The sequence below is a fragment of the Enoplosus armatus genome, chromosome 7 (assembly GCF_043641665.1).
Source record: "Enoplosus armatus isolate fEnoArm2 chromosome 7, fEnoArm2.hap1, whole genome shotgun sequence".
In the NCBI taxonomy this organism is placed as follows: domain Eukaryota; kingdom Metazoa; phylum Chordata; class Actinopteri; order Centrarchiformes; family Enoplosidae; genus Enoplosus; species Enoplosus armatus.
Window position 1 is genome coordinate 8,906,493 of NC_092186.1, and position 17,365 is coordinate 8,923,857.

The following is a 17,365-nucleotide window of genomic DNA, read 5'->3' on the forward strand; positions in this document are numbered from 1 at the left end:
TATCTTTCTTCAAATGTAGAATGATCTCAGCCACGTCTTTTCACACTACCACCCTCAACTCCACCCACCATTATGCTGGAAACCAATTGGAGTCTCTAGTGCAGCGAAAAGGGCTAACCCTTGGGTGGGTGGGAGCTTTACCCCTTAACCACCTGTGCACTCAGGAGCCCTGAAATTTAATAGACAAAACAACCTTTTAGCAGCTGTGAATAGTTCCGCGAATATGCTAGCTGACCAATATATCACTCACTCACTCACTCACTCATTCACTCATTCATTCATTGAAATAGCCCGTCTATAAGTTTGTGAGGATTTAACACCCCCGTCAGCTCTCCTCAGCAGGAGCAGGGACAGGGGCTGCTACAGATAGCTCTGAAGCTACAAATGGGACTGGGCCTTTGCTCTCTTGATCCACATTTGGGGAAGGAGGAAGGAAAGTTTGGTCAAGCAGAGCTGCAGGCAGTCCAGCGGGGAGGGAGGCAGAGCGGTGGGGCAGGTGGGGCTTGCGTGCCCCTTCCTGCCCTCCTCTCCCCTGGTCCTTAGCATTTTCCAGCAACACACGGACACTCTTGGAGAAGACGGCACGAGGGTCAGTAGCAGGTAGAGCAGGGCAGACGCAGCTCTCCCTCAACTCCAGAGCCTGGACAGAGACAGAGTGAAGAGCAGACATTAAGCCACACTCAGAGCTAAATATGTACTGACTTACAACTTCAGACAAGAAGTTTATTAACAACAAATACAAAGATGGATATGAAAAGCCCTTTGAGAATTGTCTTTATTTGTGTTGTTTTTGTTTGCAGTGTATTAGAACAAGAAATCAGTTACTTGTTCTTTTTACTTTGTAGTAGTATTAGATAAGATATTTCATCAACAACACGAAGAAGGCAAGAAAGACGAGAAGTGAGTGCGAAGGACGAGAGACAAACAAAGACAAAGATACTGAGATAAACATGCACTGAGCTAACGACCAAAAAAATAGGACACCACAGAGAGAATCAACAAGAGTCTACAGCAATGCCACTGTAGCAGTGACAGCGGTGCTTTGGACTAAATGCTAACATATCTTAGTTTAATGTGTCAGCATGCTAACATTTGCTAATGTGCACGAACACAAACCACAGCTGAGAATGATGGGTATATCATTCGTTTTGGAGGTATTTGGTCACAAAACAAAGTATTGGAAAAATTAAAATGTTGACCTGATGATGGCGCTAGAGGAAAAGTTAGGGGATCACCAAAGTCAGTAGGCTTCATCCTCTGGAGAACATGAATATCAGTACAAAATCTCCTCTCAATCCGTCAGGTAGTTGTTGAGATGTTTCAGTCCAAAGTGGTGGACCGGCCGACAGATTGCCATCCATGAGCATCAAGATATGTTTACAAATATTATAAGATGCAGCCTCTCTTCTTTAAAGCAATCCCATACAGGTTGGGTAAGCAGAGCTGGTAGGAACTAACTACAAGCACTTCCCAGTATTTAGAGATATCCTCTCTGTCTCACACACTCACACATACACACCAAACTCATTAATCTCTCACTTAGAATCACCTACAAGACTCTGAGCACATACATGCACTTGGCTTCCCACTCAACAGGCTCTCCCTCTCATGCTACCATCGGACTTAATGCGCTTTGCTTAAGGATGATGAGCGCACTAGTGGAGGCGGAGTGCCCTCAGAAGAGTCGGGTTAAGTAGCTTGATGCTGTCACCCCTCGCAAGGTTAAAAACATCACATTATGCATCACTTTCACCCAACTGAGCTCAGCTGTTAACTGGCTCATATGTGCTGCTATGCTGGATCGAACAGTTTGGCGTGAGGAGGGTATTAGAGATACCACACACACACACACACACACAGACACACACACAGACACACACACACACACACACAATGCAGGCCAATGAATCCCCCAAACAACAGTCTTCATCACTTCACTGCCTGTGGCTGCAGCCTGGCCTCGACAACAACTGCTGCTGCTAGAGGTCGATCTACCACACAGGGATATGATATGATGCACAGGCACATACATATAACACACACACACACACACACACACACACACACACACATAGAACATGTACACACTCAACGACACAGGCACCTGATGGACAATTAGTGGTTTACCCATCTGTTCGTCTTTCGTGCTTGGAGCGTCTGACGGTGTACTGACAGTCCAACTCGAGCTCAAGGTTAAATTCACTGCTGCCTAATACATTGTACATCTCTCTCTCTCTCTCTCTGCTTCAGACACACACACACACACACACACGTGAGACGTGATGATTGTTGATGTTGACGCTTTCCATAGAAGTTGCTGTCTTAACTGCTTGTTGATTTCCGTCTAGCCTTAAGATACCATTGATCGTCTTGCCACAGTGCCGGCGCAGTGTGTGAGCCAGTGAGATCGAGCTGCTATCATGGGGCTCAAAGCCTCTAAGACATTTAGTTAAGCAGGCATCCAGGCCCCTGTGTGGCAAAATGTTTTTCCTGTCTTCCTAAAACCTTGCATCTTTTCCTCTCCTCCCCAAGTCTCTTCTTCCTCTGTGCCCTCCTCACCACATGTCTGCAGGTGGATATACATCTCTCCAGAGGATTCATTAGTTCCATTAAGACTCCTTCCAACAGCTCCTAAAGCTTCACTGTTTCTCCTAAACAACAGACAGGTGTAGGGCTCTCTCCTCACACAGGGATCAAAGAGTCTTTTACTTTAGACAAACACATGAATCAGAGCAGCAGGAATGTGTTTACTTATATAATTGAGATGAAAAAAGAAACCCATGCTGTTATTTGGACTGAGCAGGGAGTCATCACCGTGTGTGTCTGTACCTGTGGTATGAGGCGGTCCAGCTGAGTGAATCTGTTCCTGTGCGACGGGTGTGTGGATAGCCACTCAGGGAAGGTGGGCTCTCCATTCAGCTGGTCTCTCATTTCCATTTGCTGCCAGAATACGGGGCCTGCTCGCACATCTGCACACGCCTGGGAAGGACAAGCACCCCATGGAATCACACACACACACACACACACACAATGTGGCATCCCTCTGTCTTGTGCTGAGATGAAAATCCTTATGGACTAATCATCTGAGTTTACTTTAGTTTGACAACAGTGCCCCCTAGTGCCTTGAAGACAGATTACAAGGTTTGACAGCAACAACTACACTGGATAAGTATAATTTTGCAATGTTAAAATGCACCCTATAAAGAGTAAAAAGGTTTTAAACAATTCCTTAATCATGATACTTGAGCTCAAAAAAGTACCAATGATCTTTAGTATTGTCATATTTTTATTAAAAGGCTACTCCAGAAATTTTGTATTGCACTTCCATAAAGTTGGAGAACTCATAAAGAGACAGACTGAAAAAAGCAGCAGAGGCCGAGATATCCTGACTTTTAGTCCCTTGCATAGGTCAAACTCCAAAAATGCTCCTACATTAAGCATAATGCAACTCAATAGCATCTTTCATTAGACGCCCAGTTCTTTCAAACTCAACACTTCCAGTTTGTAAAGCAGGCTTTCTGTAAACATCTGGAAATCTTTTCCAGAACCACAGAATACAACAAAAACAACGGTTCTCTCTGGCTGTGTAGTACTTTTTGCGACGAGTAAACTGAAACTTTGTGTCTGCAGAGTGCTCCTGTAAGTAATAACAAATTGGAGACGACGATACCTTAGCAGCCAACTGCAATCCAATTTGATCAGCCTCAGCCTCCAGTTTCCTACTGTAGGGACGGCTGAACATCAGCTGAGGGAGAGAGTATGTATGTATGAGGTTGTACAAAAGATTCATATGCATTTCCCTTATCAAGAGTCCAAGTCTATTCCTGAGCTTCAGACTTCGGACAGATCTAAAATAACAATGGCACTACAATGCCACTGCAATAACATAAAATTGTGTATGAAAAATTCTGTTTCATCAATGAAGTGACAACCAGGAAATAGAGTTATACAGTGTGTATGGGTAACATTCGTGAATGGGTCTCACCTGGGAAAGCTTGTTCTGTACCCACTGTCCCAGCAGTGCCAGGCTGTCTCGAGGGCACACGGCCCAGATGGCTGTCAGCAGAATAAGGGACAGGAGGTCCACGACATGAGACAGACTGGCCTGTTCTGCCTGGGGAGTTGGGGGGCAGAGAGAAGTGGGATGACAAGGAGGAGGTGACAGAGGAGAAAAGGAAGGAAAGAAGAAAGTAAATAAAGAAGAGAATGGGAGAAAAATAGAGGTAAAAAGTTTTTTGGAGGTGAACAAGGCAGTTGGAACATATTGATTGTTCCCATCTATTTTAGTGGAACTTTTACGCTGTAACAGATTTAGAGGTTTTAACAGCCAATCCAGCAGAGCACACCTACTGGGTAATACCAAGCCCATCGATGCTCATTCCCTTCATCTAATTAAAATCTCCTTCAAGCATTTCCTCAGAGGACGTTTAAAGTCTTGAAATACCCACAACTTCATTAGACACTTTTTTAGAACAAGAAGAATGGGCTTTTGTAGGCAGAGAAAAAAAACAGCCATCTGTGGAGAATTAATAAAGCATGACAGTGCCCTGGGTCGACAGGACTTTGGTCATCATAGCACAGACAGGATTAGTGAGCGCTTGGAGGTGATTGTCAGTGAGTCTTTATCACCGGCTGATGCAACAACACTGCAACTGATGCCACTTCAGCCATTACTATACTACTGAGACGGAGCGGGGGGCTGATGATGAATAGTGAGGAGGTCTTGGTGTATAATGCACATACCTATAGGAGGTCCACATACATATTTTACAACCTTGTGAGGAAGAGACCTGGAAGACTTCCAGCTGTAACTTCTACTCTGTGTGCCAAGGGCTTCTAAATGACTAAACTTTCCTCTTGAACGTTATTTGCACTTTAAGTGTTTTCAGTGACTAATCCTCATGCACAGCAAGCTCTGCTACTATCAACTAAGCCTCTCACATGCCAGCAGACTGTACACAGGTATTTGTACACTGCAGCATCCCAGGCTCAAGAACTGCATTCATTTTCTGCACAGCAAAACGAGTCTCCATGTTCAAACTCAGAAGGGCAAACTACTGAAAGTATGTAGTATGGATATTATCTTTTAAAAATAAAGTGGTTCACTCCCAATGTCAGGTCAAGTACAACAGTAAATAATATGATGAAATATGGGGTAGAAACAATGAAACAACAATCACAAACAGTCTGCAGAGGGTTATGTACTTACAGAATGTCCCAATAAAGCATGAGCCATCTCGTGTCCCAAGACAACGGTGAGCTGGTGAATATCTGCAACAGTGTCCAGCATCCCCGTAAACATGAACACTTTCCCGTTCTACATAAAGGAAAATACAATCCATGTAAATGGGGTATTTATAATTTACTCATATTTTACTATGTGAGGCATTTTCTTGTGGACAGGAAGTAAACAAGCAAAATATAGCTTGAAAAACGAATCAACCTTGCTCTGCAGGAAGGATACTTTATAGGAGAAACACATGTAAAGACACACTCTGTTATGTTGAGACATCCTCACATATGACTTTAAGGACGCTGTGACGGGATAATGTGTCACGAAACACATGGAAGTCTGTAATTCTACATCTGTCTTTCTTTTACTGACCGGGAGGACAAAGGCGTTGATGTTGGGACTTTGCACCACGTGGACGCTCCAGGTGACATGAGACACTTCAGGGATGTCCTTGTTTCTTTGTGCCAGGTGCTGCACCACCCGCTCCACCACCTGGTGACGAGGGTCAGTGACTGGAACCAGCAGCTCATCAAACTCCTCCATGTACTAAAGTACACACACACACATGTTCAAGCATTTTATAATAAATTAATTTGCTTCATTTCTCCTCATATTAAATCTTCATGGACCCTTCATCCATTTACTAAATGTCATCACTGTTTCCATCTCAATGAATCTTGTTAAAAGGGTGCGTAAAATGGATAATTTGTCATTTTCTATCCATGGTCATCCTGTAACACACACACACCATGTCCTAACCCCTCCCTCCTCCTCCTCCTCTCACCGCCTCTGAAGTCAGAGCTGCCAGCTCCATATAGTTCTCTCTGCTGAATACCAGGAGGCGGGTCCGTCCCGTCACTGGGGACTCATCCAGGTGGGTCAGGAGAAAGAGGACAACAATCACCATAGCAACGCCTGCCCCGGCTGCCAGATGCCAGCGGCACTGCCAGACCCATTCGCGCATGAGCTGCCGGCGGTTGGCTGGAAGAGCCACCCACCACTTCCTTATACTCCTGTATGCAGAGAAAGGCCACAAGGTCTGTGATATGTGTTCATGTAGCTCACACAGCCTTATGCAGTAAATGTAAAATCATATACCACCCTACAGCGGTAAAGAATGAAAAGAAAATAATCATTTGAAGCTCCTTTCATGTCTGGAAAATTAGCATATTTGGAGTTTAGAGGAAAATGCAAGTAGAAAAATCTGCAGCAAAAGTTTCAGTTTGAAATGTAAGAATCCAGGCAGACCCACTGAGATCAATAATCTCTCATTCAAAATAGGTCTGGCCGAGAAAAACATGCATAAAATATCTTCATAACAATGTACTATGCACAAAGTTCTAAGTCAGTCTGTGTGTTTGCCCAGAAGAAACAGTCAAATATTAAAGTAGACAAGAAGGCCAAGACTTTTTGAAATAGTGACTAAACAAAACAACTCTATGTATTGGAGGGGGTGCCATGATGAAAATGTGTCCAAATTCAGTTCTCTGGCCCAAAATAAAACCAAATAAATTCATGAAGCCTCGCTGATGGTGTGTGTTATGGAGCTTTGTGGGTGCCAAATGATACCATCATAAGTCAGTCCACTGCAGTAAATCATTTTTGCCGGTTAATTTGTTTTTATTTAATTAGTGTAACAAGACATAAGAGGTGAGACAAAACAGACAGTGACACAGTAGTTGACTTGACAAGGTTGATGCGACAGGGCAAAACATGCATGGAGTACATACATGTTTCAACAGCAAAAAAAGGATTAGGATTGAGTATGAGTTGAAACTGGTTTGACCAAGGTAATGCAGTTCATATGTTAATGTGGGGGGGGGGGGGGGGGGGGGTATTACAGAAAGAGCAGGGCAGTCTGTCGTGTAGGGTTACAAATCTGTAAGTGTGAGTGTGTATGCAAGTGTAGAGGACAAATTGGGGGAGTGGTTAAATAAATAAATAAAACTAAATAAAAGGGGAAAAAAACAGCACTGAGTCTGTAATGAAAAATACACCATTTGGTCTTTTTTTAAAGTTCATAAGGAGTCTGTACACACACAGACATGAAAGGGGAGCTTTTTACCCGTTAATTAAAAACAGTTAATTAACACAAACATGGCAACAATTTATAAGGTAATATTTGTTCTTATCTAAATGACACAATTAAAACAATTGTTGTAAAACAATTAAGAATGTGTTCATTATTTAATGAACACATTAAGTATAATTAAATAATATTGTGCCTTAAAGCAATGAACACATATAAAATGATTGTTCTGAATTTGCCCGTGTTACTATTTAATATAATAATAACAGCCAGTGTGTCTCCTACCTGCCCAGTATTATAGCCATGAGCTTCTGCAGAGGTTTGAGCACCAGCCATAAGAGAGGAGCAGGCAGAGCCCTCACAGGGGCTGAGGTGTGGAAGTGGTGTCCGCACTGTGTCAGGACAGGGGGTGAAGTGGCTGTGGGACTAATCTGGAAACACACCGTCCTTCCTTTCCTACTGAATAAGAGCGGTGGTCCCGCCGGAGGGGCTCTGAAGTCAACAGAGTTTGTTGCTCTACGGCAGCTGATCTGAGATGACACAGAGGGTGCCTTCTTCAGGGGATGTCCAGCTCGTTTGCAGACCTGGAAGTTTCGTGTAAGGTGTGCGGGCAGGGAACAGAAGCGACTGTTCCTTAAAAGATGAACACAAAGTGAAACCATTGTGCTGGAAACGCAACTCTACCTGGTTCACTCCTCAGACTGACCAAACAGCTGCCAGGTCTTATGAAGCTAACTACAGACGACGAACACGGTCGCCTTTTATCTGAGAGGGCTGGGATTCCTCCTTAATGTAGAAATGTATGCTACTCTTACTTAAACTACTTAAATTCATATCGAACAGTCATAACTATTCTCAGCTGTCAATGTCATTACAACTAGTGAACGATAGCTACGAGTAACCTTGGTTACCACTACCCAACAGCCGTGGACTGAAGTGCATCTGTCCCAAGAGTTTGTTTTATAACAACTCAAGACGCTGAGTTGAAAACATTTAGTTCTCTTACGACGCGAAACATCCGTCTGTTGGTCAACAGACTGGACGGAGCTGAGGTTGTTCGGCCAGTTTGACGCTCCTGCTTCGAAATGTGTCCCCCTAGAAACAACTCCGAGAAGAACGTTCCGTGTCCGCGCAACAACCAGATCCACAGCCAGGCAGAGAAACTCCAGCTACACTCACGGCCAGCGGCTGTTTACTGTCGGAGCTCGGCTGTTTGAAAGCAGTCATGAGCAATAAATGCAGAATGTAAAGTGGGAACGCAGAACTTAATGTTCCCTCATAATAACGTTATTTTGCTTTACCGTGAAGCAGCTCTCTCACTGTGTTCTGCCGAGGCTGACTGAGACAGGTTGTACAGTCGCTGTGGTTATGACAATAGCCACAGGATGACAGAGCTTTGGCTGGTGCTGTCTCTGTGATTGTGGCTGTAGTCATGGCTGCTTTGGTTGTTATGATTATGCTTGGCTTAAAGAAGCTTTGGCTAATGGTAACCCGAGGAAAGACTAGTCACAGTACAGCAACCATAGCCACATCCAGACCATCAGAGATTTAACCACAAATGCAGCCATAGTCTGAGCAATAACCAGGTCCACATCCACAGCCAGCTGGCATTTCCTTTTATGGATGAGACAAAGTTGTGACCTCAATTTTAGACGTTGTGTTGTAAAACTTAAAGCACTATAACAAAAATATATGGCCTATCATGCTATTACACAAAATAATACAAAACAAGACCACAAAATATGAAACTATTTTTATTTTCATGTTTAAAAAAAAACAAACAGAATAACATGAAATGCTTTTCCCCCAATAACACACACTCTTGTTCTCTCTCTGTCTCACACAAACATAAAAACGAACAAACTCACTTGTATTAAGTTTTAAGGTTTTTGGTTAAAGGACTAAAATAATAAAATGTTCAAAAACTAAAATGAGTAAGTTGGTAATAACCCCCATTGTATTTACATAAAAGTTGATGTTACTTTGTTGATAATGTATCACAGTAAATAGTCATGTTCAGTGGACAACACAGAGCCCAGATGTAACACTGTGCTGCTGTCTGTCTCTGAGGTTGTGTCTGTGCTCTGTGTGGTGGGCTGCCCACTGCTGTCTGAAGCTCTGCCAGAATCTGGATCAGAGTCTCTCCCTCCCTCCAGGGGCCTCTCTTCGCTTATCAGCTGATCAAAAGCGAAGTCGTCTGAGTCCACTGGTCTGGGTGAGATATTTAAAGATTCTCCCTCTTCCAGGTCAGGCGGTTGCTGCTTGGCAATAAAGTCGGACTGGAAAAGGGCCTGGATCTGCATGAGGAAGGGGTCTCCCTCTTCATCTGGCAGGGGCTCCAGGTACTTGGCCAGAGACGACAGCATCTAAAAGGGAGGTGGGTGATGGAAGTGGACAAGTGAAATGAGACAAAGACACCAACACACAGTAGAATAAGCAGAGGTAAATCAGTTAGTGAAGCCATTAGCCATTAGGATGTGTACACGGCAGGTAGACTGATCGGCTGGACAGACCTTCTCCAAACAGGTGAGATGGGAGTCTTTCCGGAAAAATCTGTCCATCTGAACACTCCTACCCAGAGCAGAAAAAGGACAGTTTAGATACTTCACCATTAAGCTTTAAGACAAATTGTCACAAAAAGCCAACATCAGAATTAGGCCGTGTGTGTCAGGGCGACCACTACAGTCTTGATTCTCACTCACCCGGGTGTTTGACAGTATTTGCTGATGATCCACTGAGCTCTCCTCAACGTCTGTTCCCAGTCTGGAATGTCTTGTGAAGACAGGAAGTCGAATCTGTAGGGCAGCTCTGAGGAGGAACAGAGAGAAAGAGACTCAGCCAGAGGATAAACTGCAGAAATCACTGACCTACATTGTCAGCTTGATTTCAAAGCCTCTTGATCTTAACTGTTTTGATGTTTCATGTGAATGAAATCATGCGTGTGTTTGTGTCTGTATTTAACATACTCTGTGGGCCTGAAGGCTCCTGGCTCTCTTTCACCAATAAGCAGGTAGTTTGGGAGTGGGGGGAGCGATTGGCTGGGTCGTATGGGCTCACTATCATCCCGATGAAGGGGGCGCCGCCGCGTGAGAAGTAACTCTGGAATCAGATCGCATGTTCTATCGCATCACATGATCACATGACTAACTCCAGTGTGACTTCTATCATCCGTTCATTTTACCTGGAACTGGTCCTGTGTGTTGATGTCCCGCACTGAAGGGTTGGGGTGGAAGGAGGGATGCGAGTGGTACCAGCCCACCACACTGAAGCCCAGGGACGACAGCACGTCACAGGCCTGCGTCTGAGACACCGGGTCCATCTCACACTGCAATCCTGTACTCACACTGTTACAAGGCTCTGCTGCACAGATCTGAGCAGACACACAGAATCATTTGTCATTAAATACAGAAATAAAATATCTCTCCTCATCTTCCATATTGTTGCTTTTCACTCGTTTTCCTACCTTTAATACTTTCTTTTCCTCATTAAAAGTTCCACCTAGCAGGCCGATGACTTCCCCCCTCGACACATGGGCATGCTGACAATCACATCATTTTTAGAACATTAGAGTACATAAATGATAAGAAAAGAATGACAGAATAAATTAGACAATTGTTTCAGAATGTAATGTAACAAAAGGTCAGTGGATAATCAGCTCATGGTGCATGCAGCACACTGAAGAAACCTTCTTCAAGCTGACTAACTCTTAACATGTCAGTGTGACACATTCAGCATGTGTGGTTGTGTGTATAGCATACCATGTCCATTATGAGAAGAGTCTCTGCACACACAATCACCTGGAATGGTTCCTGGGGAGAACAGCGAAGAAGAGCTTTTAATATTCAAAACACTTGACGCCTATGGATCACTATAATGCAAATAAAATTGTAATTAAAATAGTTGGGTCCACACTGGTTGAGACACAAGAAGGCTGAATGAATGCATTTTACACACAGTGTAATAATGTCATTTAAAAAAAAGCAGCATTACTGGTAGTCATAATGAAGAGACTGAAAGAATGAATGAATTGTTGTCATGGATACATAACCTCAGATTAAATAGGTGGTGCAAGATACATTGCATTACTAAAGACTGAATGATGGGATAAATGGCCACTGACCTTTACATCCTCTCCAAAATACCTGCAGGGAATCAACTGGAAGGGATCAACAGACCTAGAAGAAGCAGCAAGACCATATTAGTATTTACACATGTATAAATACAAGGCTGTCGGGAACTCAGCACAAGTTGCGTGAATCCATCATGCTCACCCTCTGAATCTGGAGATCTTGCAGGGTTTAGGCTGCTTCTTCATCTCTTCTCTCCGCAGAGCGAGTTCCTCAGCGCTGAGATGCTGAAGAAACCAACACAGGGTCAGTAAATACAGTAATGTGAATTCACCCAGTGATCATTCCTCTGCTGAATAATATGCAGTGTGTGTGTGTGTGTGTGTGTCCAAACCTCATACGTCTGTCCCTCCAAATCTTTAGCATCACACCAGTTTCCCCATATGTCCCGCACACGGCGCTTCCTGGTCCGCTACAAAGTGCAGCCAATCAGCAGTTAGTTCACAGTGCAGCAAACTCACAGTTTAGAAGCTTGAGGTCGGTTGTCAAGAGTTTAGGAGTTTATGGGTACGTACCATGCTCTGCAGTCTCTGGGCGAGCTGGTAGGCCTCAAGCACATCTTTGCCCTCCTTATGCTTGGAGCGGTCTGCCACCCTCGGGCGATTATAGACCGCTTGCTCTATGAGAGACGAGACAGAGCTCCACGTTAAAAGGAAGGCTTTTTTAAAAGAGCAGCAGAATGCTGTCACAGGCTCAGTAAAGTTACCGCAGTTGAAGTTGATGGCCCCAATGAGCTCCAGGTAGGTGTGTATTCTCCCAATGCAGTTGACGTCTCCGCAGTTCTTCAGTCCAGGGCGGACTGAGGTCTTGTTCAGGTACTTGGGTTTGCTTTTCAACCTGGGGAACAAAAAACAGAAGAAATAAGCACTTCCTCTGCAGAGTTGTGGTGAAAGAAGTTACCAAACGTGTGTTAAGTTTTACCACTGATCCAGGATGTAGTTCCGGATCTTAAGGTATCGTCCTGGAGTCTTGGATGGACGTCCCTCAAAGAACTCTGGGATAGCTTGTTTCTCATCCTCAGCGATGGTCTCCATGTCCATCTCCATTTCCTGCTCGGGGGCCTTGAGCTCCTCCTCTTCCTCCTCCTCCTCCTCCTCCTCCTCCTCCTCTTCCTCCTCCTGGTCTTCTTCTGGTCTATCAGCTAGACTCTGCTCGGTCTTATCAGCAGAAGCTGGGAGGCAAATACGACCACAGTGTGACTTCACAACTTCATCCTGAGGTGGATTTACATAAAAACAGCAGGTGGGAGTCTTACCTGTGCCATCACTACAGGCCTCTTCCAGTTGACCAGTCTGTGCTGAGCTCTCAGACTGGGAGCTCTGGCCTTCATTCTCATCAGTCATTTGCTCCGAGTCTGTCAGAAGATTTCTTGGACGGGGTCCACTTTGTGTTGTGACTCTCTCGTCATCTTTCTTATCCAGCTCAGTCACGCCAGTCTTCTCTGGGCAAGGGAGGGAAGACGAGGGTTGAGGACCTCGTGGAGGCAGCGAGGTGTGGCTCTGGTGGTCCTTTGTCTCAGTCGGACCTGCCTCTTTCTGCTCTTCTGTGAGATTGTCTGTCTGAATCTCGGGGCTTGTTGGTTGCTCTGGCTCACAGAACTCAGCTTTGAGCACAGCCTGCAGTTTATCGCCACAGTCTCCATCATCGCTCAGGTCATCAGTGATGTCTACCTCCTCATCCTCTTCATCAGAAAGCTTCTCTATGCGGACAGCGTTTGCCAGAGTGGATGCATGACTGGAGGTGGGCTGAGGAGGTTGCAAGTGAAGCACAGGACCTGCAGAGGGAGCTGCAGCTCTGGGTTCTGATTTAGCCTGAAAAAAGAAATACAGATGATGATGAAAGAGTTTGTTTATTCTTATTTCCCAAGCCCTCCTGGAGAATGCATTCTGGTTGTGAAAGTCCTTGAGTAATGAGGAAAGCACAAGTCCACACGTAAGCTTGTATTAACATACTACCCTGCGTGCTGCTTAGGTAGCAACATAACACAGGTAGAAAGAAAAGGCAAGTCTCACCTTGTGTTTGAAATACTGTCGGGCATAACTCTTGACCTGAAGAACAGACCTGCTGCCCACCAACTTGGCAATCTTAGTCCACCTCCGACCGAACTGAGCCTGCAGAAAAACACACCGTAGCCATCTAGCATTATGGACAATACACTCACAAAGTGCCTCATATACAACAGGTGTTGAATCAGTTACAGGCCTGTATACCCAAGCAGCAATTAGATTCCAGAGACAACAGCAAACGATTGCATGCTGACAAGGGAAGCTTACCAGTCCTTCCTCAAACAGTTCCTTCTCCTGTTTCGACCAACGAGAGGAGGAGCCCGAGGCCGAGGCCGAGGCCAAGGTCTTGGCAGGAGACCTGTACATCCGACAGACACGAGTGTGACATGAATGCCAAAAACGTGTGGAATACTCTGCTCATGTGAATGCTGGAGGAAGAATTGACTTACTTCTTCACTTTGGGCTTGTTGTTAGCATCGTCTTCCCAAATATGATTAGGAACCGCCTCACCTGTCAGGTAGTATCTACAAGTATGGCTGAGGACCAACAGATTTAACTATGAGCGTTAACAAAACGACTTTATTTTCGTGTCTTTAATTTCTGTCATTAGTAGTTTCAGTGGGGAGTTCTATTAAATCAGCAATTTGGCGGGCCGGCGCAGTGGCCCAGGTTAGATTCTGGCCCGGGCCCTTTGCTGCATGTCATCCCCCCATAAAAGCAAAGAATGGCCAAAAATATGTTCAAAAAAATTATCAAGACATTTGACAGTCATTGCATCTCAGCATGACTTTTTCCACACAGGCTTCCTCACACCATAAAGATTTAGTTTTGACTGAAATGCAGAAGACACTATGGAAACTGTCTGGACAAGCCAAACAAATTAAATTAGTTATAAACATGTTTCATTCTTCAGCACATCTCTGGGCTTGGACTGTAAAGGGCAAGACTAGAGGTAGGAATCATAATCCCACAGCACAAAGTGTATCTGTGAAAAGACACTATGCTTTAACCAGTGTGATCAATCCACCCACAACACTCCTGAATGTAGCATTATTAATGTAGGCCCAGTTGTTACCTACAATGGTTTTTAATTCAGTCTTACATGGTGATATGTCACTGAAAAATGGAAGATTTCATTAGTCACAGACTGGGGCAGTTATTGTCCACCAGAGGCACTAGTTAATAATATGCAATGTTGTGTGATGCATTTGAGGTCAGTGAAAGGATACTGTTCCTCCAGCAGCATCCTCTCTATCACCTCCCTGTTCTCTGGGCTGATGGAGCTGTCCAGCTCCCATGGCTGCACAACAGAGACACAGAAGGAGTCAACACAAGCATCAACAGTCACACGGGAGTGTCATGAATGAAGGACTGTTTAGCTTCATGAACTCATACCAGTATCCCAGCGCTGCTCTTCCACGCAGACTGGACGAGCTGCTCCTGGACTAAACCCCCTCCATCCAGCTCCCTGCGGCGGAGAGAAAAGAAGCTGTGATGAACAACACAGCACGAGGAGACGATCATCCTCCATCTGACACACAGGGCAGCTAACCGCAGCTGCAGCCTGCACGGCGGGACTGAAAACATCCACCAGGTCTCCCTAAGCGAGTGTGGACTGCAGTACGCAAGACCAACAGGCAGTGTACGTGTTAAGTCATCAGACACAGACACCATTCTCACCTAATACTGCTACCAAACTCGTCTCCCTCGATGTCAACATCCACCTCGTCCTCCATGTTGTTGGACAAACGTAAACAACGGAGAGGAGACGCAGCAGCGGAGGAATACAGCGTCCAGCTCTGCTCACAGCGACACCTTGTGGTGGGATGTATCATGTACGAATCTCTCTATTGCTGCTAATACAGGTGCTGCATGAATGTGCTCCTATTACCACCTTGATGTTATCAAACTAACATCAAACTGTGTTGAAAAACAAAGCCACAAAAAGCTCAGTTACAAGAAGAGATGGCCTGATCACAAGGTTTCCTTTGCCAATACCACATCCAATATTTTTTGTCTTTTATACGTACAGTAAGGCAGCTAAGCAAGTAGCAAAAAATAAAATAAATGAAATATGTTCGACAGCCTGTATCTCTGCTTTAACAAAATATAACGTAATCATAATCAATTTCAACTTCAGTTTCTTGATCAGTTTCAGAGCATCAACGCTTTCATTTAGGTTGTGACTGTCTGTCACTCTTTAAAGTGAAAGAAAATGCACCCATTTTGTTTTCCTTTGTGGACAAACAGTGTCCACACTAAGGCTGAATATGAAGGCACCCACAATAAAAGAAAGACAAGGTGAAAGACAACAAAAAAAAGGTTTTATTTAGAAATTCACAGTTTCTAATGGCACTACAGTTTTGTAGTAACTCACTCCTGCTCAAAAAAGTACTGTGCAGCTCTTCAGAGTAATCACAGAGAGAAAGAGAGGGAGAGAGAGAGAAAAAGAAAAGATAGCACTTGACATATAAGGTAGAAAAACAAAAAGGCATGAGGAGTCATACAAAGTGCACACTGAGCTCCTAGAATTTCTCTCTGAGGGCATTCTCCCTATTCACTGTGTTATGGGATAAGTAGCTTCAAAGTAGTCTTTCTCATAACACAGACACACACATACATGAGATCAACAACAGAAAAAAAATCTCACATGCATACAGGTTTACATACACACACAAACATAAGATCATACACGTTCAAAAAGGGTAAAAAACGATGATTTGCTCCTCTTGTCGAAACAAAGAATCACATTAATAGTGTTCCAAATCATACCCATCTTTGCTGCGTTCCCTTTATTCAACAACAATTCATATTCTTCTTCTCACAAACCACGACTATCATTCAAGGTGGGGCGAACACAAAGTCAAGAGCAATGATGAGTGAATAAAAGAGTGTACAATGAGTGGGGACGCACAGAAAGATCAGCTAGTCAGGAAAGCAGGCGTGAAGACTGATAAAGCATTTAAGCTCCTAATGGGGACACATTAGAGTGGTTAATAAAAGCAGGCATATCAAAACGTTTTCTTCACAGTCACAGAAAGCCGTGCAATGGGAGGGGGTCAGAGGTGACCTTGGTGGATAAAGATATGTAAAGAGAAAGAGGCAGGAGAGGTAATGACGCTCTTTTGGGTGAGTAGAGTTAGAAGAAAATTCTCTGTCTCTGTCAAAATGTACACAAAAGTCCAACCACACAGAGCCTGTCAGAAACTGCATACAAAAGAAAAACACACATTTTAATTTTATTATTATTATTAAAAAAACAAAAAATAAATACCCCTTTTTTTCACATCTGCAACTTCCTACGGTTTAAACATTAAGGTGAATGTTAACGTAAGTCAGTCATAAAATCATCAACAGGGCAAGTTAAAATCGGTCGGTTAGCAAACCAACGAAGACGCTGAAGCAAGCACGCAGAAGACAGGACAATAATAAACACTCATTTCAGCCCTTTCCACTACATTTAACCAGCCAGCAGCTCGGAACATATACAAAAGCAGCAGTGTGATGATCCTAAGAAGCCTGTGGTTTTCTAAATCAATACTCTATTATGTTGTTGGATATATAAGCTGCTGCAGGACATGTGACTGCTGTCATACTCAGATATTACAGACTGAGGCAAACTGAATTAGGGGCTGTTAGAGCACAAGCTAAAAAGAAAAGAAAAAAATGTCCGCGGTTGAGCCACCCACCATTGTCATGTGTAAGTGCGGTTGAGTGTATTGCACTGTAATATATTTCTACGTAACATACTCACCTGGATCAACTACTGTGACACTGCAGGATTGGGAGGCTGGCAAGCTAGTGCCTTGGTTAGAAACATCTGTAGTCATTTAAATAAATAAATAGATAAATAAAACTGGTCTGTCAGACTCGGCTGCAGGGTCCCAGTAGGATGTGTGTGCATGTGTGTGTGTGTGTGTGCGTGTGATGGTGTGTGTGTGTGTGTGTGTGTGTGTGTGTGTAAACATTC

The 17,365-nt window shown here is 44.1% G+C and overlaps 2 protein-coding genes across 2 annotated transcripts; both read right to left on the minus strand.

Moving 5' to 3' along the window:
* Window positions 1-296: 296 nt before the first annotated feature.
* oma1 (OMA1 zinc metallopeptidase) lies at window positions 297-7,924 on the minus strand. Its single transcript, XM_070909509.1, has 8 exons — window positions 7,548-7,924; window positions 6,018-6,246; window positions 5,606-5,779; window positions 5,210-5,317; window positions 3,986-4,114; window positions 3,671-3,745; window positions 2,830-2,979; window positions 297-640 (listed from the first exon to the last, which is right to left on the minus strand). The coding sequence occupies exons 1-8, from the start codon at window positions 7,922-7,924 to the stop codon at window positions 326-328; spliced, it is 1,557 nt and encodes a 518-aa protein (XP_070765610.1). The 3' UTR covers window positions 297-325.
* A 1,086-nt stretch (window positions 7,925-9,010) lies between these two features.
* Window positions 9,011-15,131, minus strand: mysm1 (Myb-like, SWIRM and MPN domains 1). The gene is made up of 20 exons (XM_070909163.1): window positions 15,076-15,131; window positions 14,791-14,863; window positions 14,625-14,695; window positions 13,845-13,919; window positions 13,663-13,753; window positions 13,402-13,500; window positions 12,645-13,200; window positions 12,311-12,560; window positions 12,096-12,226; window positions 11,905-12,008; window positions 11,724-11,801; window positions 11,534-11,616; window positions 11,383-11,437; window positions 11,021-11,071; window positions 10,726-10,800; window positions 10,444-10,632; window positions 10,229-10,361; window positions 9,965-10,070; window positions 9,776-9,833; window positions 9,011-9,628 (listed from the first exon to the last, which is right to left on the minus strand). Exons 1-20 carry the CDS (start codon window positions 15,129-15,131, stop codon window positions 9,260-9,262), a joined length of 2,703 nt encoding a protein of 900 aa, XP_070765264.1. The 3' UTR covers window positions 9,011-9,259.
* Between the last annotated feature and the right edge of the window lie 2,234 nt (window positions 15,132-17,365).

Bases quoted from the DNA above. Each gene is read 5' to 3' on its own strand.
- oma1 (XM_070909509.1), bottom strand. From the start codon at position 7,924: ATGGTTTCACTTTGTGTTCATCTTTTAAGGAACAGTCGCTTCTGTTCC. The intron at 6,247-7,547 runs GTAGGAGACACA...CTCTGCATACAG, and splicing joins ATGGCTATAATACTGGGCAG to GAGTATAAGGAAGTGGTGGG. The intron at 5,318-5,605 runs GTCAGTAAAAGA...TCCTTTATGTAG, and splicing joins TCAACGCCTTTGTCCTCCCG to AACGGGAAAGTGTTCATGTT.
- mysm1 (XM_070909163.1), bottom strand. From the start codon at position 15,131: ATGGAGGACGAGGTGGATGTTGACATCGAGGGAGACGAGTTTGGTAGC. The intron at 13,920-14,624 runs GTATCCTTTCAC...CCATACTTGTAG, and splicing joins AGGATGCTGCTGGAGGAACA to ATACTACCTGACAGGTGAGG. The intron at 13,754-13,844 runs GTAAGTCAATTC...TCGGATGTACAG, and splicing joins AACAAGCCCAAAGTGAAGAA to GTCTCCTGCCAAGACCTTGG.